At 40.7% G+C, this 23,468-nt stretch overlaps 2 protein-coding genes across 5 annotated transcripts in view; one reads left to right on the plus strand and one right to left on the minus strand.

Moving 5' to 3' along the window:
* The window catches only part of ZZZ3 (zinc finger ZZ-type containing 3), a 60,247-nt gene extending 57,852 nt beyond the window's left edge, over positions 1–2,395 (plus strand). For all 4 annotated transcript variants that reach the window (XM_074596647.1, XM_074596649.1, XM_074596648.1 and 1 more), the window contains exons 12-13: positions 1,208–1,308; positions 1,672–2,395. In XM_074596647.1, the coding sequence (XP_074452748.1) occupies positions 1,208–1,308; positions 1,672–1,816 (246 nt within the window). In that variant the 3' untranslated portion in view covers positions 1,817–2,395. The remainder of the gene's footprint in view (positions 1–1,207; positions 1,309–1,671) is intronic.
* Positions 2,396–4,073: 1,678 nt separating this feature from the next.
* AK5 (adenylate kinase 5) overlaps positions 4,074–23,468 on the minus strand; it is a 97,519-nt gene continuing 78,124 nt past the window's right edge. Inside the window, exons 11-14 of the mRNA XM_074596651.1 lie at positions 18,810–18,973; positions 17,657–17,773; positions 13,717–13,905; positions 4,074–6,277 (exon numbers count right to left, since the gene is read on the minus strand). Coding sequence (XP_074452752.1) covers positions 6,167–6,277; positions 13,717–13,905; positions 17,657–17,773; positions 18,810–18,973 — 581 coding nt within the window. The 3' untranslated portion in view covers positions 4,074–6,166. The remainder of the gene's footprint in view (positions 6,278–13,716; positions 13,906–17,656; positions 17,774–18,809; positions 18,974–23,468) is intronic.

The following is a 23,468-nucleotide window of genomic DNA, read 5'->3' on the forward strand; positions in this document are numbered from 1 at the left end:
CAAGGGCTTCCACTATCTTGGTTCTCAAATTGTGATAACTGGAACCAATTTTTTTTTTTTTTTTTTTAAAGTATTTAGCATTGTACTGAACTTGGTATTTTCAGAGAACATCCCTGAGTATGCTTAGTCCCTCCTCGTTATCAGCCCTCAAACTCTGAAAGCCCTCTGTGGAAGGAAGGGATAGAGCTGTGACAAATCTGTAAGGTGTAAAGTGTTTGTAACCCTGAGTGGATTAGTGGTGTCCGGGGACAAGCTGCTCTGTGAGTGGGTTTCACAGATGCTGTGAGAGAACTTCAGGTTCCAAAGGAGGATGAGCTAGGGGAGCACAGGCTTTTCCCCCACATTTCTTTTCCCTTTTCAGTCCTGTCTCTGCAGCACTCTTCAAAGTTAAGATTTTTTGAAACCACCTCCTTGCCTCCACGTTGCATTTTCCAGCTTTTCTTTTTTTATCAAATATCATTCCATTTCTGCCCCTCCTTTTTACCATTGTGAATTTGTCATCTGGTCTTGATGTTTCGTTTGTACTTTGTTTCGTCCTCTTCATGCCACACTCTTCTTGCAGCTAGCTGCTGTTGTGTTGTTCCTGGTTCTTTCCAGGGAATTAGTTCTTGCCTTCTTGCTCAGCTTTAGTTTTAGACTCGTGTTCCCTTCCCTGAATACGCTGTCCCGCTTCCTTCCCAGCCACCTGGCTTTTCGTCCCAGCTCACCTATAATGTGAGTGTGAATCGGTCTGAGCTGTCGTGTCCTGATCTGCAGCCCATCAACAGCCTCCCAACGGCCTTTACTGGTCTAGTCTCAGCGCTTTCTTCTGCCATGGAAAGAGAATCTCTAGGTAGACATTTCACACGGTTGGACTTAAGCTATAGATGGAAACATCACGTTCGTATATTGTGTCGCAGCAGTTCTTGCAGCCATGGGAGGATAAGCAGTGACAGGACTAGGTCTGCTTTTGTTGAGGAGAATAATGTCAGTATGGAGCATCTGGGGAGTGGGAAGCAAGGCAAGACAAAGATTAATCAATCCTGAGGGCTCTGGAGGGCCTCTCTGCAGTATGACGACTTCTTTATCCACGAATACATCATGGTCTGTGATGAGAAGAATTCAGCTGTGTGGGCTAGTAACAGACCTCTGCGTGTTGGTGTATGCCGCTACGAAGGTTAGTGATCACAGCTGCTGGTTTTTCAATGCTCTTTCATCTGCTTCACAGTGTGATAACTGCGGAATTGAACCTATCCAGGGTGTTCGGTGGCACTGCCAAGACTGCCCTCAAGAAATGTCCTTGGATTTCTGTGATTCTTGTTCTGACTGGTGAGCAGCATACGCTTCTACTTGTTATTTGTAATTAGCTAGAATATCTCTGTGTGGCTAAATCGCTGCGTACGTGGGAAGTCTTTGCTCCAGCATAGAACAGATCTCCTGGGTTGGGTGAAGTGGAAGATACTTCAGCATATATTTGTGGGAGATACATTTTGTAAGCGTGTTCTGGATGTATACTTTTTTTTTTCTTAGTACAGTGGACAGATAGGTTTGGTACTGTTGAATAGTGGGGGAAATTGTGAATTAATTGTATCAAATGTGGTATGAATCTGTTAATATGATCGCTGTTTCTGAAAGTTAAAGATAAGGAAAATATTTGACTTTTAAACTGTTATCTTTTTCTTTCCCTTGCAGTCTGCATGAAACAGAGATTCATAAGGAAGATCATCAGTTAGAACCTATTTACAGAGCAGAGACATTTTTAGACAGAGACTACTGCATGTCCCAGGGCACCAGTTACAATTATCTTGACCCAAACTACTTTCCAGCAAATAGATGACATGGGAAGCAGATCTACCATCTTGGGCTTACTATCCTCTTTGAAAAATAACAATGGCACCATTGTTAATTCTGTGCACATTTTGGAAAGACTCTGCTTTCCCTGAAATGTCGCTCACAGCATGACAGCTTCCTGGGTGTACTTGTCAAACTACAGCTTTGAGCTGTCATGGTTCTAGATCACTGAACAGCAGCTGAACATTCCTAGTGTGCGGAAGGTTTCACTGGGAGACTTTTCTTTCACCACATTAGTCATTTTTAGGTGGTGAAGCTAAACACAAAAGAAAAACATACAAAAGGGTGAGCCAGAAATGAGAGCACACATTAAAGATAGAGTAAATTCCAAAGGCTTTGAGGAACTTGGTTATAATGAGATCCAGAGGAGATGAAGTATTTATATAAAAACAGTTTAGTAGCTTGCAGTTTTGTTGTGAAATAGTTTTCAGCACAGTAACTGACTTCTTTAGGCAAGGTTTTAACCAATGACAGTGTTTGCTTCTAGGATGTACTCTAAAAAATACTCACTGTCTCAGCGATGGTTGGTTACAGGCCTTTATTAAATCGGAGCTGCTTAATCACATTGACTCTCAATTTTTTTTAATTTTTTTTTTTTTTTTTTTTTAACCACGATGAACTCTATTTACCAACAGTGAAGCACTACAGGGGGCAACTGTGGCATTGCTTCCTTAACCAGCTCATGGTGTGTGAATGTTATAAAATTGTCACTCAGATATATTTTTTAAATGTAATGTTATATAAGATGATCATGTGATGTGTACAAAATATGGTGAAAAGTGCCAGTGGTAGTAACTGTGTAAAGTCTCTAATACTCAACATTAACTCCTTTAAAATAAAATACACAGCCTTCTGCCTCTGTATTTGGAGTTGTTAGTGCAACTCATCAAAGAAAACTGCCTAATATAAATCATATATATGGTAATAATTTTTCCTCTTTTGTAGTCTGCACAAGATCCATGAAAGATTGTATTTTTATTACTATTTAAACAGTGATTAAATTTAGCCTGAGCAGTGAGCAAGGGTTCACATGCATTCTTTTATACTGCTGGATTTTGTTGTGCATCATTTAAAACATTTTGTATGTTTCTTCTTATCTGTGTATACAGTATGTTCTTAATAATGTTCAATTGTCAGGAGAACTGTGAGAAATAAACTATGTGGATACAGTCTGTTTATATATAGAATGCTTGCTGTGACTTCCTTTCCGTGTAGTTCTGACTTTTTAATCCAGATGGAAAACATTAAAAGGACATTTTAATACGGCATACAAATATTCCCTATGCAGACCTGCAAGATGCCCAGCGCCTTCTCTGCCGTTAATTCACTGGGAACCGATGGTGCTCTGCGCCTTCCAAAATACGCTGCGCCTTTAGCATTTCAGTTTTCTCATATCTTCCTCACAGACTCCTCCTCTTCAGACCGCAGAAAATTCAGATTTTAGTAGCCTTGGTACACTGTATACCATTGTCTGAGAAGCTTTGTAATTACTGTGAGATATTTTAGTTAATATATTTTCTATTGAAATGTATAGCTTGTGATTCAGAAACACTTGCTTATTTTATAACTGTAATAGACTGCCAGTTGCTTTGAAACTTGAATACTCAAGAGTAATTAGCTAGAAAAGAAACCTATTTGACTTAAAAAGATGGCAATAAGAAGGATAATTGGCTGGCTGCACCTAACAACTTTAATTATAAACTGATCAGTATTAAGTTTTGCAATAAATTCGGGTGTAGTTATTTTGTGCTTCAGAAAAAAGGAATTTTAGGCGTTTCATCTATTTAGAAGGTAATGCAGTACAGTTACTAAAACACTGAGCAAGTATCATATGTAGACATATCTCACATATCTAGTATACTTAGATAAATTTAATAAACCTTAAAAAAATACAAAAATTCACATGATGTACTTTAGTTTTTAATTGGAAAAGATACTGCTGTGAGAGGCTCTCTAGTACGATAAAAATTGTGCTTTCCACATCATTGCTGCTGTGTACAGGAAGGCAGAGTTGGGGAAGGTGTATTATCAGGGAGAGAATCTGCCGTAATCTTTGTTTTCTGTTGATAGCCTGAAAAAATTACTAGAAGGAAATAACGAGAGAGCATTAGTGAAAACATGATGTTAAGTGCAACTATTCAGTCATCAGTTTAGGATAGGCTTGGGAAGAACAAAAAGCCCTGGTATAATTTGAACGAGATCGGAAGCAGAAGCAGAATTTCAAGTCTGAATCACCCAAGAAAGAAGTGTCTTGGATAAGTCCTCTTTTTATTGAATATGTATAAATATTTATATTTCCATATGCATGCATATACAGCTATTTCTCTTGCATACATTATGAACATATGCCAATAGATACCTAATGCACATACACCCAATCAAGCATGGGAATTTTTTTGTTTTGTTCCACAGAAAAGACCAGAAGAAGCAGAAAGAAAAATTAAACTGAAAAACTGTATGTTAAATAATTTTTGTAATTTAATTTAAAAAAAAAACAAAACAGCTGATTATTGCCTTTGTTCCCATCCCGCACAAATATGATGCTCCACACGTTTTAACTTATGTTGTAATTAGATGTAATAAAAAAATACTCCGGAAAACCTACCCAGGTGAATTTGCAACTTCATGGTAACTCCAGAATATTTTGCCTTTTTATTTTAAATACTGCAGCAGGCAGCTGCTAGTGCTTCAAGGCTCAGGTTAGAAAAACCTGCCTTCTCAAGCCGATGCATTAGGAAAGTCTCTCGCTTAAAGCCGTTGTACTGCAGACGTTACCGGGCACTAAATGGCACCGGTCTGGAGCTGGAGAAGCACTTCCTAGAGCGTCAGAGGTAAAATGTAGGCTATAAAGGGACCCAGGAAAGAAGGAACATCCAGGATGTGAAGGATGAGAACGTATCTAAACCAGTCCCTTAAAAAATAATCGAATTAGCATTTACAGGGCGAATGCCGAGGAAGAAAAAAGAAACGGAAGGATCCGCCCTGACTGGAAAAAGGACACACTCTGTAAGCGTGCTGATCTGAGCTATATTTTCAAGTCATGTACTGTGCTTTAAAAAGGATTAAACCCACCAATACTGTAAAAGAAATCATTACTCCTCATTTTTTACATGTTTTATTTGTATTATGTCTTCATTACAAGAAAGGTAACTTTAAAAATACAAATCTGCCGCATAAAGTACAACTTTGACAGTAAGAGCAATCATGCAACCCACTTCGACTGTGAATTCATCCAGTAGTTCCAACAAAAGGATGCAATTACTTTACAGGAATGTCAAACAAGCTTTTATTTAGCTATCAGAATACCAAAAAACTCCACAATATTTTGGTTAACCTAATGGAAATATGGTATGATTTTTACAGACTTTTTTGCAGACATTACAGATATAAATGGCTTACTAAAGATGCAAGCAATAGGAATCAAATAATCCCTGACATTTTCCTTCCCCTTCCCCCCCCCAGAAAAAAGTTTTGGCAATGCCCGTACAAGACAACAGATGATGATCTGAATTTTGCATTTGAAATACTTCCAAAGTATGACTTAAAGACATCTTCATACATTCTGGCTCATAGTCAACTTTAAATGTAGGCTTTGATTAGTACAGTAAAACCGCTGTTAATATGCATAATTACTGGATTGCACATTTAACTATACAAGACAATCATTATTTTCACCTCAGCTCACAAAAGTGGGAAGCCGTCATTCATAATGCCCTACGATTCCCAGCAGAAGACAAGGCTGTCCCAGAAATGGCGTCTGCTCCACCGTACGGGACTGACAGACTTCCACAATATCCACCCCTATCTTCAAGTCATTTTTCTGGCTGTAACGGTGTCCTGGGGACACGTGAAAAGTTTATTTTAACTTCTAGCTCGAGTAATTCCGGCTGTCTTAGAGCCGTGTGTAACCCAGGAACAAGCTAAGTGATACCACAGAAATTCATACTGTTAATTAAAAGAAAATAATAACCAATGGGAAACTTGTGTGCAGTATTCTTAATATGCCAAATGGCGAATGATGTGGCTGAAGAGCTCGCTGCTGGCCAGGCACTGTCTGACTTCCAATGGAATGTATGAGGTGATGGAATGCAAACCAGAGCTGCTGTTCCCCATGCTGCTTTGAACGACCAAGAACACAATATACAGTTCTTAGTGCAGAGTTAGCGTACAGACCGCTTCCTACCGAGTGTATTGTCAGAACAGAGAAAACAGATTTCATCTAAAATAACATACCACATGCACAAATTCCAGCCGCCTCTCAAGAAAGCAGTATTGCTTTGAGCAGCGCTGTCACCGTGACTGTCAAGTGCACGTGAGGTGAGGCTGTAACACGCCGTTATGGCGTTTCTGTTGAAAAAGAAATTGCTGCCTCTTCCTTTTTCAGAAAAGAGTCAATTGTCTTGCAGATTTCCAGAAAAACATCCTCCTGCGTTCCTTCTGCATCAACCTGTGAAGCGGGCAAAGAACATCAGTTTTGATTGTTACAAAGAATTACTCCAGAATCTAAACGCTGACACAAAAAACTCGTCCAATATAAAATAAAAGTTGTTCTGTTTCATGTTACAATGCTGCTAATGTAGAGGAGCAGCTTCCATAAACCGAATTATTCACCGTGTTTACACAGATTCATGTGAGAAGATTCTGGAGGCTCCATCGTCTGGAGCAAAGTGCATGAATCAAATGAGGGAGCTGAAGCTCCTTCTCCTAAGTATTCAGGTTTTAAAGCACAATTACACCTTTAATACGCAGAACAGTTTCCAGAGATTTTTTAAAACTATTTTAATACCTTCCAAAAGAAACCTAATAGAATAACTTTGATATCATACTGTTAATGAGATGAACAGCACTGACTTGTTAATTTGTTTCTTGTCATCTAAAGTGTCAGAGTACGTAACGCTGGGACTGACCCAAAAGCTTCCCAATGCCCGTAACTTCGTGAGGTCGTGTGTTTCTGTGCAGTTGTACGTGCAAGCCTGCTGAATTAATTACCCTCTCCCCTCCTGGCAAGCTCTGTCTGGGTTTATGACAACCTTTGGGCCACATATGTTTTATAGTGGCACTGTTTTTGTTGTACAAGAATTGCACTTTTCATTGAAGAAATTCTTTTAACATGCAAAAGATCTGTTCTGGCTGGAGGTCCAGCCTCTTTCCATGACTGGACTTCAACAAAAACAAGAGCAGTTTATTCTATGCTGAGCCAGGGTGCGCTGCGTTTTAGCAGAGTGGGACGATGTTTGTAGCCAAGAACACTCCTTCGTGTTCCCCAGAAAACGGAACGTAGCACCGAGTTTTTCAGAGTGGTGAATTTCACGTCCACCCCATGCAGTGAGCGTCACGCAGGTCATTCCTTGAGGAAGGAGAGTGAGCTGCCTTTTGCCTTCCCGGCAGTGCCAGAAGCACTTTCATGCTGGCCGTGGGCATCTGATTCACTGCCTCTCAAACGCCCGCTGAGAGCATTGCCTGATTCTCAAATGCCTGATTCTCTACTCAGAAGCAAGCTTCCCCCCTCTTCTCCATGCTTAGTCTTTCGTGCCTGCATGCCATGGGGTGTGCACGTGTTTAACACATTTTACTTTGCTAAAGCCCGTTTTTCTGCATCTTCATCTCCAAGTTGCTGACTAGGATGCCAGACAACTGTAATATCTGAAGGGGACGTTCCCGACCATCATACTTTCTGCCACCGATTTGTTCTGCAGGAGAATAAAAGGAATTTCAGACTCCAAAAAATGTATTTTTGAAATAGGCCGTGAAATTCTTCTCAGACAAGCGTTGGCTTGCAGCCAGCTCCGGTACAGTCTGACTGCACCGAGTGTACGTTTAAGTCCCTTGGTGCCGAGTCTCGCGTGGGAGTCAGCAGCTGCTCCTTGCAGGGATGCAGCAAGGGATCACGTTCACACTCCACAGCTTGGTTTTGCTCCTGGTGGCATCCACAGACGCTGCAGCGTTTGGTCCCTTGTTGCATCCTGTGGAAGCGCTGGCACACCAGCCAGCCGACCTCCACGCACAGCAGTTCCAGCACTGGAAATGACCAGCCTGGCCAACCTCTAGGGAGCCGTGCCTGACTGGGCTCAGTCCCTCGGACTCGCTGCAGGGGTGTCTTACGGTCTGAGCTGAACTACCCTCTCCCCTCCTGGCAAGCTCTGAGAAGGACGGATCTCTTGCTTCCCTTGCTCTCTGTCACGCTGGTGTTTTTGCTGACATTGCTGCCGTATGGAATGCTGGGGAACGCACACGCTGGAATAGTCTGTGAAGCAGCAGGTGGTGCCTTAGAAAGGCCAGTTCTCAAACAAGGGCTGCACGCCTGTCAGCAGCTTTCTGTGCCACGAGGGTTTAGGAGGGCGTTACTTACTGGTAGCAAAGAGAAAAGGGGAATGGTGAACCATTCTGGAGCAAATGCCTGCCTTCTCCAGTTAGAACTGGCAACTCCCATCTCAGCTGCTATAAAGCAGCTTGTTTTGTCCGTCTCAACTGCCGAGACACCTATTTTCATAGAGCTATCCCACAGGAAATACACTTCACAGAAGGTGAAGGCCACAGCCATTTCAAAGCTCTCTTGTCTTAATATGTATTTTTATTATCTCTTTAGTCCACAAATACATCTGCAGTGGATAACCAATCTAAACTAATCAGCACAGCTGATTGCCATTGGCTTTTCAGCAACTTCTTCTACAAGTGGGACTGACGCTCGGGTCTAGACCAAGGCAGTTGTGGTGACGAATTAGGTTTGTGAGCGTGGAAACTGCCACCCTTTATGGCTGGCTGGAACGCTGCCTTCCTAACAGTCACAGTAAAATATGGATGAGCATGACTAATGACAGCCCCAGTGCTTCCCATGCTGGCCTCCTAAATAACAAAGGTCCAATTCATAAAACTAACTTAAAGTTGTGACACAAAACTAACTTAATGTGACAATAATTCACAGCTAGTACCACAATAATTCAGTGACACTCTCTGCGGCTCCAGGAGAGAAAAACGCGTATTTCTCTTTCTCAGATTATAACAGACCTCATAAATTCGGAGTGTTTTCAAGGTTATTCAGGCTACTGTCTTCTCACAAAAGCAAGACCCAGACATAGTTTTCAATTGTGCTTCCAGTTTTGAAATGCCACCACAGCTTTAGGTAACTTCAAACACGGAGAAATTTAATGAGCTCATATGAAAAATGACTGGAGTAATCATCAGTCAATTAATTTTTCTGTCACCAAATCTCCATCTGTTGTAGGTTTGGGGATTTAGAACCCTAAATAAATACTGCCACTGAGAAAAACCCATCTGCCTGTAGAGAGGATGGCTGAGGACCACTGTTTTCAGAAAGACAGACTGAGACTCTGCAATAAACGCACTAGTTAGAAGCTTCTTATTGAAGGTCAGTCAAGTTCAGCTGTCTTGTCACTAGCATTTATATCTTTGTCATTGAAAAGGGTATTTAAAACCTCTCCGAGATGGTGTAGTACCTGGTTCTCAGCGCAATGGATCGAGCTGTCTCAAAATCCAGTGGAAAAATGCTGCCCCGCCACCCGTTTGCATTTGGCATGAACTGACCATTGTGCTTTATCTATAATCCCTGCTAATGGTTCTGATGTGTCTTTCTCAACTGGTGTCTCATCTCATGGGTCACAAGCCACCAAGGGGGGTGACAGAGAAACACTTGTTCCTTTGTCCCCCACCTCCTGACCTACTTAATGATTCTCCAACAACCTTTCAAAAGGTAGAAATCAATTACATACCTGCTATCACTATTGCCAATTTGCCCGAGAAAAATTGCGCACAAGCCTCTGGTCTGAAGTTACATGAAGATCCATGGATTATTTTTAAAAAATCCATGAACGTAGATGAGATCATTTATTTTAAGGAGTCTTCAAATCAACACTTATAAATTAGCTCTGGTGGCTTTGCCCAATATGGGTTCAGAAACATACACACAGTTCTTCCAGTGAGCAGAATTACAGAGGCAGCAGCATCTTAACGGGAACATCAACATCTTCAACCAGCACGGGTCAATGCTGGAGAGTAACAAAACCCACTCAGGAATGAACAGATTCCCAAAGCTGAAAACACGTGGTGTTATAATTTGTCCTGGTTTGAGGTAAAACAGAACAATTTTCTGTTCAGTAATTTTACTTTTCAGTTGAGCCTCTTCTAACTAACTGAACTCTCTGAAAATTAACGGCATATTTTTAAGAAACTGTTCACTCCCAGAGTGATACGACCTGATTGTTTATAATTTACACCCAGGAATGGGATGCAGAGAGGCTCCTGCTTATACTTATTGCTGTAACAACCAAGGTCAGCTCACTTTGCCATTTGCCCCATTGGAAGGTCGGAAGCGGAGAATCGTAGAGGAGTCACATCTGCAGGGAGCAGCGGGCAGGACAGGTGACCCAAAACTGACCAACAGGGTATTCCATCCCATCTGCATCACGCTCAGTATAAAAGCTGAGGGATCAAAGGGGTCAGTCTCTTTCTTCAATGGCCGGCGTCCAAGGAGGACTCTGTCTGTTCATCTGCCTTTGATCCCGACACGTGCGTTCCTGAATCCAGATCCAGAATCCAGTTCCTGTCCATCTCTGAGTCCAGTCTGGGACTCTTCCCAGTGCCTGCTGGTGATGTCATCCTGGGAGCTTGATACGGTTTTGTATATATTTAATGATTGTCTTTTTATTTTATTATTAATATTTCTTTAAAGGAGCTTAGTTTCTTTTTAAACTCCTAAGTCTCTTTCTCTCTCTCCCTCCTCTCCCTGGAGGTAGGGGAGAGCATCTGTTGTTTGTTTCAGTGGCCAGTCTGGCCCAAACCATGACACGTAAAATCGGGAAGAAAAATATTAAACATCTTAGACATACTAGGTAGAGTCTCAGTCTTCTGTGTATGTATATGATATTACAAATAACAAAAAACGATGACTATTTTAGCCTAGCCCACACCAAAAAAAAATGCAGTCAGAAGTACTGGTAGTTTTTCCACTTTCCACCTGAATTTCCTTTCTTCATTCAGAGAACATCAGAGCGGCTGCTAATGTCAATGCTCACCGGTCTGTAAAATCTGTTGCTATAAATAAGAAACTAACCCCGTGTCCTGGGAATTCCAAACTTCCCCTTTACTCTCTGCTTTCTTCAACACATGCAGCTTACACATACTCGATGCTAAAATAGTTTTAAAACTGTAAACCTAAATGTCTATTTTCTCTTAACTTGCCACATAGCTAGCAGTTACACATTCTGTGCTATTTAGTTCTCTGTTTCCAAACAGCTGCTGACCAAGTCTTAACTGCTTGTCTTTATTCTTCAAATTGTTGAGCCAAATAATGTATAGGTTTGTAAGATGTGCATTTACATGATAATAATACATGCTGGAAAGAGCCTCTATGGATCATTTAGTCCAACCTCCTGCCCAGAGCAGGACTGGGCACTGGAAGGATGCCACTATGGCAGTGACCATGCTTGAGCTGCGTCATTGACCAAGTCAGACTATGATTAAACTCTTTGAGTTCACTTATCCAGGAAAAATTGCCTAGAAAAATTTCCTAAACAAGCATTTCTTCCGGAAAAGAAATTACTTTGTTTCACAATATTTAGTGTATTTCCAAAACATATTTTTTTTTTTTTTTAATTCCAGCGCTGTCCACTGCAGGGACTGCATAGGCAATATTTGGATCAGAAGAGTTATCGAAGTCAATTGCCCTGCGCAAAAAAGTGCTCAAACCGCTTCAACTGTAGGTGCAAAGTAAACATTAAAATAGATTCTCACAACTGTTCAGCAACACTTGGTTAAAAAAATCATTTCTCTCACCCATGAAAAATAAAACGTTAACATGCTGCTTGTGTGAAAACTACACTTGCTTCTGCTCCTTGCTGTAGAGGCACCAGGGCTGCAGGCTTGTACCTGAGGCTGGCTGCAGGTGACAAGGACAGCCTGGGCGGGTGCATTTTAAAAGCCTACCTCTGCTGAGTATTCTGGCAGTGTTCTCTACATGCTGATAAATAACTGAGCGTGTACTTGTCTACATCATAAGGGCTGGGGAGGGGGCATCTCCCTACTTTACTTAAATCCATAATGGAATCACATCTTTGATAGCAGATGTGTATTTCATCAGTTTAGTAAAAAGCTGATGAGGTAGACGTTTCCATACAGAGTACCTGTGTTCAAGAAAAAGAGAACGCGTTTTTCAACCTTAAAAGGCCATTTTACATGATAATGTTTATAAAGCTGATTTTACAGAGCTTTCACACCCAATAGTTCTATCCAGAAGACGGAAGGGCATTGAACACCTACATGCATCAGAAACAAGAACGGACGCTGAACAGACATTGTAAGAAAAACAGTGTAAACACTGTTAAAGTGATGCATGAATATTTTCTAACATGCAAACACACAATGTCAGTTCCCCCCAAAACTAATGATATAAGAGTGCAATGCACATAACAGCTCTGACCCATAGACTGGGCAAGTCCCTTAAGAGCAAATGAGCTATAAGCTTTCAAGAAAAGGCTGCATGTTTTGCCATTGCATAGATTGCATAGGAGATGGAGAAGAAATTTGCAGCAGAAGTATTAAGGAAGGGCAACAAGAGCCAACATCAAATGAAATAAGGCAGAACATGAATGCGAATTCTGTGTGAAAGCATTTAGTGTGGTTTCATTCTCTTTGGGGCTGTCACTTCCCTGATGCTTCAAAAAGGGAAACACTGTGGTAGACACAGCTCACTGGAATAAGATCTTAGAGATCCGGAGCGCTCTGTTTTCCTTTGCATCCCACTGTGTTGGTGTATTGTGTATTGTACTGAATTCTTAAGTAGACACATCCTTGCAATGTTGGCAAGATTGCTCGTCAAAGGAAATACAAATAAAACCAGATAATCGTTCTTAAGCTTAAAGAAAAGTAATTGGGGATTATTTTTTTCTGCCACTCCACAGTGCCTTCTGTGCACTTACTGTGGGGTTAGCAAAGGACATGAATCAGGACTCTCCCTTTGAGTATAATTTTTCTCAGGACTATGTAATTCACTCTGTTCTCAGGTCACTATATGAGTGCATAAATTAGCTGCATGTTTCTCTTTTGGGAACTTGGCAGAGGAGAAATGTTTGGGATATGTGACTTGCATGTTTACTACAGCCTCTAGAAAAAAGCTCCCATAATATTTCCAGAAACTATTATTGGATTCTTTCCCTTCTAGGACAAGAAGGATCAGTAGGACGAGATCTTTCTGTAGCTGAACGAAAGGGATGGTTTGCCACAACAGTGCAGAGAAATACGTAAAACATCCCACATAAATGAGTTTACAAAAGTGCCAGCATATACATCGGTTAATTGCACTGATGGAATTTTTCTTGCCTCTCTGTAAAGTATTGGTTAAAGAATAAAAAGAATGCTTTAAATATCACATCCTCAGCAGGTGCAAACTGAAGTAATTCACTGAAATTAATATAACTATGTCATTTGTTCCAGCAGAAAGATCTTTCTTATATGCAGGTCTGGTTTGTTTCAGGATATACACTGTCAGTTTTGTAAATTTAACTAAAGGGCTTTGGATTAACATAATCTTTCATCCTAACTCTGAAAGTCCTTATAGAGAAATAAATCCTAATACTTAAAGAAAAGCTTTCCAGCATTAATGTTTAATAAGAGCTTCTATACAGATGAGGTAGTGATTCAGGATATGTTCTCAGACTCAGTATAAACCTGTATTTTTATTCTTTGAAATTGTAGAGTGGAACTCAGAAGTTTGTAGAAGTCACAAAAAAAACAGGGAAGTGTAAGATGAGAACAAACTGGAAAGCGCAGAAACTAATACATTTCAAAAATCGTGTTGTATCACTATTTTCCAAATATTGCTCATATAATGGAAGTAAAAAGCAATAATTTAATTCAAAAGGTCAAGAAATTTACCTTGCATAACTGTGTCTTGCTTTCATAGTATGCAATCACAGGCTTTGATGCTTCGTAATAGCTTTCGATTCCTTCCTTGATGGTTTTGGCGTTATCAGAGTGCTGACTGCTCTCACTACGCATCAGAAGGCGACTGCTCATGGTTTCTGCAGAGCAGTCCAGGCAGAACACAAGTTTTGGTTCCCCAATCTAGAGACAAAGAAAAAAAATAAGTATCTGAACCACTGGCCTAATAAAACTTACTTTGTTTGAATAACTTTAAAAAGAAATGCTACTGAAAGAGTCAAATTACTTTCGTATTTGTCTATGCAGAAATTATGCTTCTTAACAAACACCTCTTATTGTAGTGGCACTTAGAGATCCCAGTATTCAGGATCAAGGTTATGCTTGATTGGGTTCTACACGTACAGAGAAAAAGAGATACGATCTGAAAAACTCTGGCTACTTGGACTGAAGACTGTCAGTACATTCGTTATTTGCAGTCGTTTGATAAAAGCTTGATGCAAACAGCACTGGACTCATGGAATGCCTGACAGTTATTTTTTTAGCCTTTGCTTTGTTCAATCTCTGAAAAGTATATTTTTATTCAGGTAAACTATAGCTTAGAATTTCAAGAGGCAATAGAAGGAATTCACAGGAATACACCCTGTGAATTACTTTATGTCACACACTATTTTATGTCAATATTTGCAGTGTAACTCTACATCATTACTATGCATGGCATAAAGGAAGGATGCGATCTATTTCTCTGTATTTTTAAACTGGTGAGTAATTTCCGAATTCTATGAGAAGCCCACCACTTAGTCCTTTTTGGCTAGTGCCAAACTAGTCGTAAGGAAGAGTCTGCCCTTTTCTGTAAACAAAATAAATATGGATTTATTTATTCCCAGCCCTTGGCAAAGATAGTAAATAACTGTCTCTACATTTGCTAGTAGATATTGCAGTACTAGTGAAAAAGAACTGGCAAGAAAGAGCAAAATGTTCCTTATAACATTTCAGGAGAAAGCCAAGGGTTGTAAACACAAATCCCCATTGTTCTTTCCCCAAGATGCTGAAAAATATGTGCGTCATTTAGCATAAATCTTGCAATACACTCTGTCACGCACCCTGCTCAAACACAAGGTTTTGTCTGAGCAACAACTGTTGGGCTGAGTCTAAAGGGATAAACTCCACTCTACCAAGTAAAATAAAGGTGTTACAGGATCAGAGAAATGTAATGTGATAATTTTTTCATGCAGTTATGTCTTAAATCCTTCAATGATGCTCTCAGGATTTTTCTCATTCCTTCCCTTTCTAGCAGGAATGTGGAGAACACCGCTTAGGAAAGAGTGAGAAGTTTTGAGAAAAGACAACTGTTCTTCACACTAGTGACCCTTAGACATTCGTGCTACAGCAAAGAAAGTCTAAACGACTGATATATGGAAATTGCCATTGATGCCTTTGTTGACAGCCCTTAAAGGAAGGGTAAATATTTACAAAGGTAAATACTTCATATTGTGCATTTGACTGCAGATGTCTGGAGTATGTTGACCTTTCTATTACCTTAATGACTTTCTAAGAGACAGCTGAAGCCAAGGGATTATGTCGGACAGTTCAATTACAGGCTTTTATCCATCCATTTTTTCAACACAGCTCAGAAAACATTAATGCTAATAGCAGCAGCAGTATTGGGTTTGGGGATTTAAAAAGCCAGCAAGGCAGTTTTAACAGTGCAAGAGACTTAGATCAAGAAGTTAAAAAAGATGTGGGCTTAATCAATGATTAAAACAAATGTCCTTTTTGTATAATTGGACTAGGATGGTGAGAAGTTACTTCCTCCCAGGTCCACATGAGGAATTCCATGGTCTGTTCTAAATTAAAATAGAATAAATGAGGAATGATTCCTTTAATCAGTTATAGTCATATCATCATTTGCTTTTGAAAAATCTATGTGGTTCTCTTAGAAGTTTCAATGTTGCTATTCTCTGGAATTCAAAATGTTACAGAAATGTCATTCTTCTGAGTTAAAAATTGCAAAAAGTAAAAGTAATGCCCCTATCAGATACTACTACTGTTTGGGTTTTTTTTAAATTACTGTTTTCTTGACACTGTAGCTTAAATAATGCATGCTGTGGGGACATCTGCAGGAAGGCAAACAAGTCTAATGTATTGGGTCTTTACTCTGTCTTACTGGGCATCTTCCACCTGGTGATGTGGAACTCAATTTAGTATTGTTTTTTACTTCTCGCCTAGCAGAAAGACTGAGGAGGGAACAAGAGACATATGCTCCTCTAGAGTTACGGCTAGGCGAAAGTACAACTACATCATAGAAATGAATTGGGCAAAACTGGCTGGAGAACATGCTGTTTCTACCTGGCTAATTCTATTTAGGGCTGTCAAGCTTTTCAGTATAAGCACTATTCCCGATGCCTTCTAAATAGCACAACTCTTTATTAACAATTATAATACTTTTTACACATCATGTAGATATACGTAGCATTATTCATTTACCCTTTGCTGCCATTAATTAATAAAGCCTGATGTTCACCTCTTTTCATTCAATTTCAATGTAGAGAGAACTTCTCATCGCTCTTTAGAAAGAACTGCAAAGCGTCATCTCAATAATGACTCGTTTGAAAAAAACTTCACAGACTTACTGAGCAGCTTCCAGCCAGCCAAGTTCACCCTGTGAAAACTGAAGTGGATACGTGGATACAACAGGGATGATTTAGCACATTCAAAATTATCACTTTGGGTCCTTGTATTTTAATCCAAATGTCAAAGGCAGCTCAGGACTACACGATCTTTTGCTGCTACCGTGTCTACAGGAACTGAAAGGGGCTCTGCTTTTGCACTGGATGCATCAAGACTTGTTTGCCTGGCCATGACTCAGTCCTGGACACTCCCCAACCTCCAAGTCCTACTTTGTAGCATACGCCAGTGTTTACGGGACACGACACATATGCCTGCCAGGAAAGCAGCACTGCTGAAATAGTTCCTCCTTCTGCACAAAATGAAAGAAATCTCCAATGTCTTTTTAATAGTCTGTGGCATTTTAGTAAAGTAACTAACGGGTCAACGTTTCTGTGAATGGCTTCTATAGCAGGTGCTATTGCCCATTATTTTGTCCAACTTCTGATGCCGAAATCTTGCTAGGCTTTTGTGGTAATCAACTAGACAAAGCAGCTAAAAGTTCAGGGAGTAAACAGATGATCCATTAAAGTTTTATTACCTTTCAAACTTGTATAGGACATTTATGGAGTGTAGTGTGATAGAATATATACTTAACTATTTCTCCTAGTTCACCACTTCTCTTCTAAACCCTGGCAAATTCATTCACAGGGCTTATATAGAGTATTTTCTGCAGATTGAGAAATGTACAGCTGAGACTTCTCAGTAAGTCTTAGCACATACTGAGGAAATCGATAACACTCTGAACTGCCATGCAGTCACTTGTAAAACGCTCTTTTTATGGCTATGCCACCTGTTACTCATCGCAAAAATTTAATCTGTGTTTTGCTGTTTCAAAGTGGCAGCAAGCTTTAGCAGAGCCGGCTCAATGGTAAGAGATATTAACTGTGAAGATACATGCTTTCATGAACCTACATCAAATAGTGCTTGATGAGACTTTCATGAGAAGTATAGCAGCCATGCACTAGAATTAGAAAAGTGATTCTAAAAATTGTGTTTTCTACTAAATGTGAATTGTTCCTGGTTTATATTAAATTTGGGTAAAATCAGCCTTTACTCCTGGTATTACAGAGTCTGTGTAGGTGAGGGCAATAGCAGGAGCTGCTCTATGGATGGGGTGCCAAAGTTTCAGTGATCAGCAACACAATGCTGTTGGATTGGCTCTTTACACATCCCCGTTGCAATCAGCTGAAGATGGGGACTGAAGCAGCATCAGAAGTACAGTTGTATCTCAACAGGAGTTATAACAGCATTACTATTATATGGTCACCTTGCTCTCAAACTCTTCTGCCTCTTTCAGCTCCTGGGGATACCCATCGATCAGGAATCCTTTTGTGTCCCCTAACTTGGAAACCATGACTTCCTTCAGTAGCTCTACGACAATACCCTGCATTGGAAAGAAAGGGAGTTACTTTGTTAATTAGTAAGAAAGATTGATGCCTTTGTTTATTACATTGACTTCAGTACTACGCCCTTGACAAAATGCTTTATTTTGCTAAAAGCAGGTCCTGTGAATGCAAATGTTTTTCTTGCCCGGCAGATAGCAGGGCACCCTACTTTTTCTTCTCTCAGGACCAGCCATGCTACAAAAATCTACTGTTGCAACCCATGCAAGAGTTCCCAAAGTGTCCTCTAGATAGCTGGGAATATTTCATAGTTTCAAAATTAATGTTAATACCTATGAAACTTTGGACTACTGCTGCAGCATTTTCCCATCTGATTGCATTTTGCTATGTCATTGATATAATTATATTACATGGAAAGTGATAAGAGACCCCTCTGACCAAACACACCGAAGAACAAAGCAATCAAAATCAAGCCTCAGCACAGCTTTTAGTTTCCCCTAAGCAGCACTTCCCAGTATCTTTCATTAACAAACGCATCCTGCGATCTAGCTGCACTTGCTGAAGACCCACCAAGAGTTGGGGCTGGGGACCTGCCATGTAAAAATCAAGTCCAGCTGAGAACAACACACTCTGTCTTTACAGTCTCCGTTAAACTGCAGTCCAGCTACTCTGGGACGGCAGCCAGCCCTGCAGGGAACTGCTGCAGGTATTGTAAATTAGAACAACCGCCAGGAGGACCAGCTCTGAATCTGAAATGTGAAGCTATAAAATGGACAGAAAGTTTCTGTTTCCTGTACTTATTCTTACATTTTGCAATGCACAGCGCAGCATCTGTCTCACTGTATTTCATGACTAATTTGTCGCCTGTGTGAGTTTGAAATGTTAAGAAATACTGGCAGAGAAAGGGGGAAAAAGTGCCACAGATCTGGCAATGAGGAAACTTCTCCCTCAAGTTGCAGATAAATTTTACTTAAACAGGAATCATCAGCTCTAGTCTCTTATTTCCATCCTTTTAGACAATCTACCTACCACTGCCTTTGTTTAACCATTAGGACCCCAAATAAAATCGTCACTTACGCCAGGCACAGGTTCACCACATTCCATGATGTCTTTGATCAATTTACTTCTCTCTGATAATGACGATAACTCATTTTGAAGAAGGTCACCAGTGGACAGGTGAGTAAATCCATATTTCTTGGCTAACTGTTCACATTGGCTACCTTTGCCAGAGCCAGGGCCACCTTTGTGAGGGAAAAATATCTAGAATTAGAAAAGAATAAACATCTGTCTTTTCTCAAACTACAGCAACCCAGAAAATGGAAGGAAATTGATGAGACTGCCTATTTTGCAGATTTTTTTTTTTTGTAAAGGCACTCTGTACAGTAGAACAAGTCATATACTTCCCTTCCAATACACTACACGGCTGACTCAAAAATGCGTACCAAAGTCACAACAGCGTGAAATCTCTTGCAGAAGACAACCTGTTCCTAAAACACCATGACCATGTAAAGGAGAAACATGAAACAGACAGCCGATGGGGAAGGGTACTTGAGTCAGTATGCAGTCAGCTTGATAGCTGCAACACATATTAGCAAAATAATGTTCACTGCATCCTCACGAGGGAAATATTTTGCCCCCATTTATGAAATGGAAAGGTACAGGCAAAGAGGTGGTGAAACCTGCCTGCGCTATGTGGGATGCAGGTAGGTGTACAGTAACTAAACCCTTCTGCGCTGTGGTAAACATGTTCCTGCTCCCTTTCCTTTTGAGCTGGAAAGCTCTCACGTGCTGGCATGTCTGCCGACAACTGAGCTGCTAAATGCTGACGAAGGCCCTGTCACGCCGCTCCCTGCAGCGGCGGTACTGGCTTGCTCTTCGTGTTGCAGGGGAGCGTAAGAGTAAAGTCCTCAGCGCTGAAGGGCACACAGAGACCTTGCCACCACCCGCTCTTCCAAATCCACAACTGCGCTCAGCCAGGAGCTGGAAAACCGCCTCCGCGCCAGGCCCAGAGTCAAACAACCAGAGGGTGAAGGGCGGTCTCAGACGACAGGCTGCTCAGGTGAAGCTGCTGAAGTGATTTTTCCACAGGTAAAGGGAAGGCACCTGTGGCTGCCCCCCAGCTCACCACCGCTGCAGGCCGGGAGCTCGCCCTCCCCTGGGGCCTGTGGGGAGACAGAGAGGGCAGGAGGGGAAGGGCAGCAACTGAAGTGAATGCTGCAGGTATCCTCCTGTCAGAAATGGCGCCTCGAGCCTCCCTGCTTCCTTTGGCAGGAAAGCTGCTACCACCTCAGGTGTCCCAAAACTCCTGGCTGCCTCTCTGGCAGGCGCCCTTATTCTGGGGCCATCTCAAAGGCTCTGCAGGGGCTGGCGTTGCCCTGTTCCACCTCCCCAGTGGAGGTGGCTGCTTTTCCTTCCTCACCCTGAAGGCCATGAAATGCCAAACACCCCTTCAGCTGCTCGCTGAGCGGCCGCAGCCGCCCCAGCCCAGCTGGAGAGACAGGAGGTCCACGGGAAATGCTGGAAGCTACTTCTTGAGGATCCCAGTGCTGTGGCTGTGACCTGCGGAGCTGAGGTGAGCCCCCCGTGAGGGCCGAACTGTGTGGGGAGGGCTGAGGGGCCATCTTGGAGCCGGGGCTGGGGGAGGCCGGGAAAGCAAATTTCCGTTGTGACAATATCGGGATTTGGGGAGAAATTTCAAGGGGTGTAGCAGCATTTTTACAATCTTTGATGGATCTATTCAGAAGATCTACTGCAGTAGGAGGTAATTATACCCTTGCAGAGAGACAGTGCTCAAAAAATCAAAAGAAGGAGGCAAGGCTAAGATTAAAAAAAAAACGAACACTTCTCCATAAAGCTTTTTAAGCATGTGACTTGTGTATTTATCAACTGTTGGGACTTGCAAATATGACTGCACAGCTCTGTTATGTGAATTTAAGATGCTAGAAAATACATGGTTTTCCTTTTTGTTTATCTTTCCATGAACAAATATAGGAATAACACGTTCACAACAGAGTGAATTTGGCACCATCATCTCCTCCTGACTTGAACTTTCTTCTAACTTTTGCATTCAATTTAAGAAATAATTGCTCCAAGCATATAATTTTCAGAGAAGTTGCAGTACTGTAGCTGAGAATAAAAACTGGGTCATAAGGCAGTAGCATCAAAGGAAGGGTTTTCTCTACTGTAACCTGGAGCCTTTACTTCAGCTTCACAATTATCAGCCCATGGTGTGAGAATCACACTTGTGCTACAATTTTAGCTAGAAATTATCTTTGTCACAGTTTCGTTTGCTTTCCAATGTGAGTTGCATGTTGTTTTTCCATTGCTTTAATAAGAATAAAATTATTATTTTTGTAAAAGCACTGATTGAAAGAAAACAAGGACCAAGTAAGAGTGGCTACAGAGAAATTATAGGCAAATTATCTGTAATGAGACTGTTAAATATCTGTAGTGGCAATTAGTTTTATTTCTAATCTGTTTTGGTTTTTTAGATTAGTAAATTTGTGCGTGTGCGCTTGTTTACACATTCTGTCTCCTGGCCTTGAATATACTAACAGCGCAGTAATTTAATCCTATTTATTTTGTGTACATGCACAGTACTAGAAAAAAATAGCTATAAAGATTACTTTATTATGTTTCTTATATAACAGTTTCTCTTCTGAATGTAGAGCCAAAACAGAAATTTCATAATATACTAAATAAACTAGATCTCTTTTTGGAAATAACAATACAGGGACAATTTTTGGTTGTTTAGCTAGCAGGTAAATATTCAGAGAAGTTTCTGTAATACCCTTATCTGTTAGTATTTTAAAAGAGAAAGCTGTCAGAATGACCCGTTAGGCAGGGCATACATGATAATGAGCATTACCATGCCTCCAAAACATTATTTAAAATTGACCATGTTTATTTTTTATAGAAGAGTTCCAACAAAGCTGAGATTAAAATGCTGAGCCCTTTAAAGAGGAAAAGACATAATTAAATAACAGTAATGTGCTGAAAATGGTAATTTTTATGGTCACTGCTATTAATTTAGTATCATCTGATGAGTAGCAAAGCATCCTACTGCTTGACAAATGTATATAACCCACTTTACAAAGTCTTTTGCTTTCTTATCGACAAATGAGGCCAAAGTTCTTGCTTGGCCTTATCTGAGAAGAAGCTGAATGCCCCCAGGAAATTCAGCATTGAGGGCCGAACACATACTCAGCATTTATGCCAGTATTAATTTACACGCTTAAAGTTCAAGTATTAGTTAATGTCTTGTCTCCCTCTGAAGGCCAGTATTTAATGTGACTGAAAAAGAGCTATTTAGGTGGGAAAGAATGTGAAGGTGTGTCTCCTTACTCATTAGATAGACCCTGAGCCAGAAGGAACTATACTCATAGGACTGCTACATAAGCAGCTTTAACAGCAAATTAACCCTGCAGTCATGAGGCTTATTATCAATTTTTAGTGTTGGAAAATCTGTAGTTCATTCTTTTTAGAGGATTTCTCTATTAAGTCTATACATCTTTCTAACAAAAAGAGGAAAATGTAATAATTTAATGGAAGAAAGTTAATAAGGAACAACAGTTGCGTATTAAATACAACAAAAGCTAGCACAAAGGTACTTTCAGTTAAGAAGCCTTCACTGCAACTCGCTACGCTGTTTTTCAAACAGAAAAAACTTGAGACGCTGAAAAAGGTAGCAAAATTTTCCCAATGGCTCAATTGTTAGGAGGTGGAAAATATGTCCTCCTCTTGTTGTCAAGGCGTAAGATTCTTTGTGAACGCTGTCATTTTTTCTGTATGCTGTCATCTTTTACTCTGCCTACATATATTTAGGGGGGAAAAAAAAAGTGCTAACCAGTGACAGACTGATTCATGGTAACTTGCTATTCAGATTAATCACGTTGTCTTCTGATTTTCATATGTGACATGAAGATACAAAGTTAAAAGCCTAGAAAATTGCCAGAGGAATTATGAGTATGCTGTGACCTGTAGGAGGTTGTAGAAGAACTACCATCAGTTCTTCAGTGTTAGTGTGCTTTTGTATTATGCTAGTATTGCTAAATGCAGTATAACTTGCTTTAAAGCTCATTCATTCACTTAATAAAAGTTGCAGATTCAGAAATTAATCATATTGTATCAGTGAGTGAGATTATTCTTGGAAGCTGAACCCTTCGTGTGTCCCTTACTTGCTTATTGTCTGTATCAGAAAGCACAGTCTGGAAGCAGGGTACTAGACAGAGCATAAAAATTCAATGCAGTTCTGCATATTTCTTTTCTGGAGACAAGGCTGGATTAAAAGGTTTATCCACTCCCTTAGTGCAGTCTTCCCTTCCATTATGTCGATTCAGCTGCCTGCGAAACTGCGTAAGGGATCTTCTGGTAAATAACTTCCTGGCAGCACTGATGACTTAGGTGCTCACCTTTCCCCGTTTAATTATCGACTGCAGAAATGCTTCACAAGAGAGCACTTCAAGGGCAGAAAAAGAGTGGTCTTAGTGGGTAGGGAGAAATGACGACTGCCCAAGCAGCACTTCGGAATGTTTAACTGCAGCTTGCCTTAGATCAGTGAAAGACCTCAGTTTAAGAAATCGAGTTTCTTACTCCTGCTCTCCCTCATACCTCAATTCCCCCAAGACTACGAAAGCTCCCAAGCCTAGGCATGTGATTCAAATGTACCGGCCCGGCCTAGAGCACGACATCGTAAGCAGATGAATTAATGATGCTAGAGGGAGCTGGGACTGCCGC

This window comes from Larus michahellis, chromosome 8 (genome assembly GCF_964199755.1).
Source record: "Larus michahellis chromosome 8, bLarMic1.1, whole genome shotgun sequence".
In the NCBI taxonomy this organism is placed as follows: domain Eukaryota; kingdom Metazoa; phylum Chordata; class Aves; order Charadriiformes; family Laridae; genus Larus; species Larus michahellis.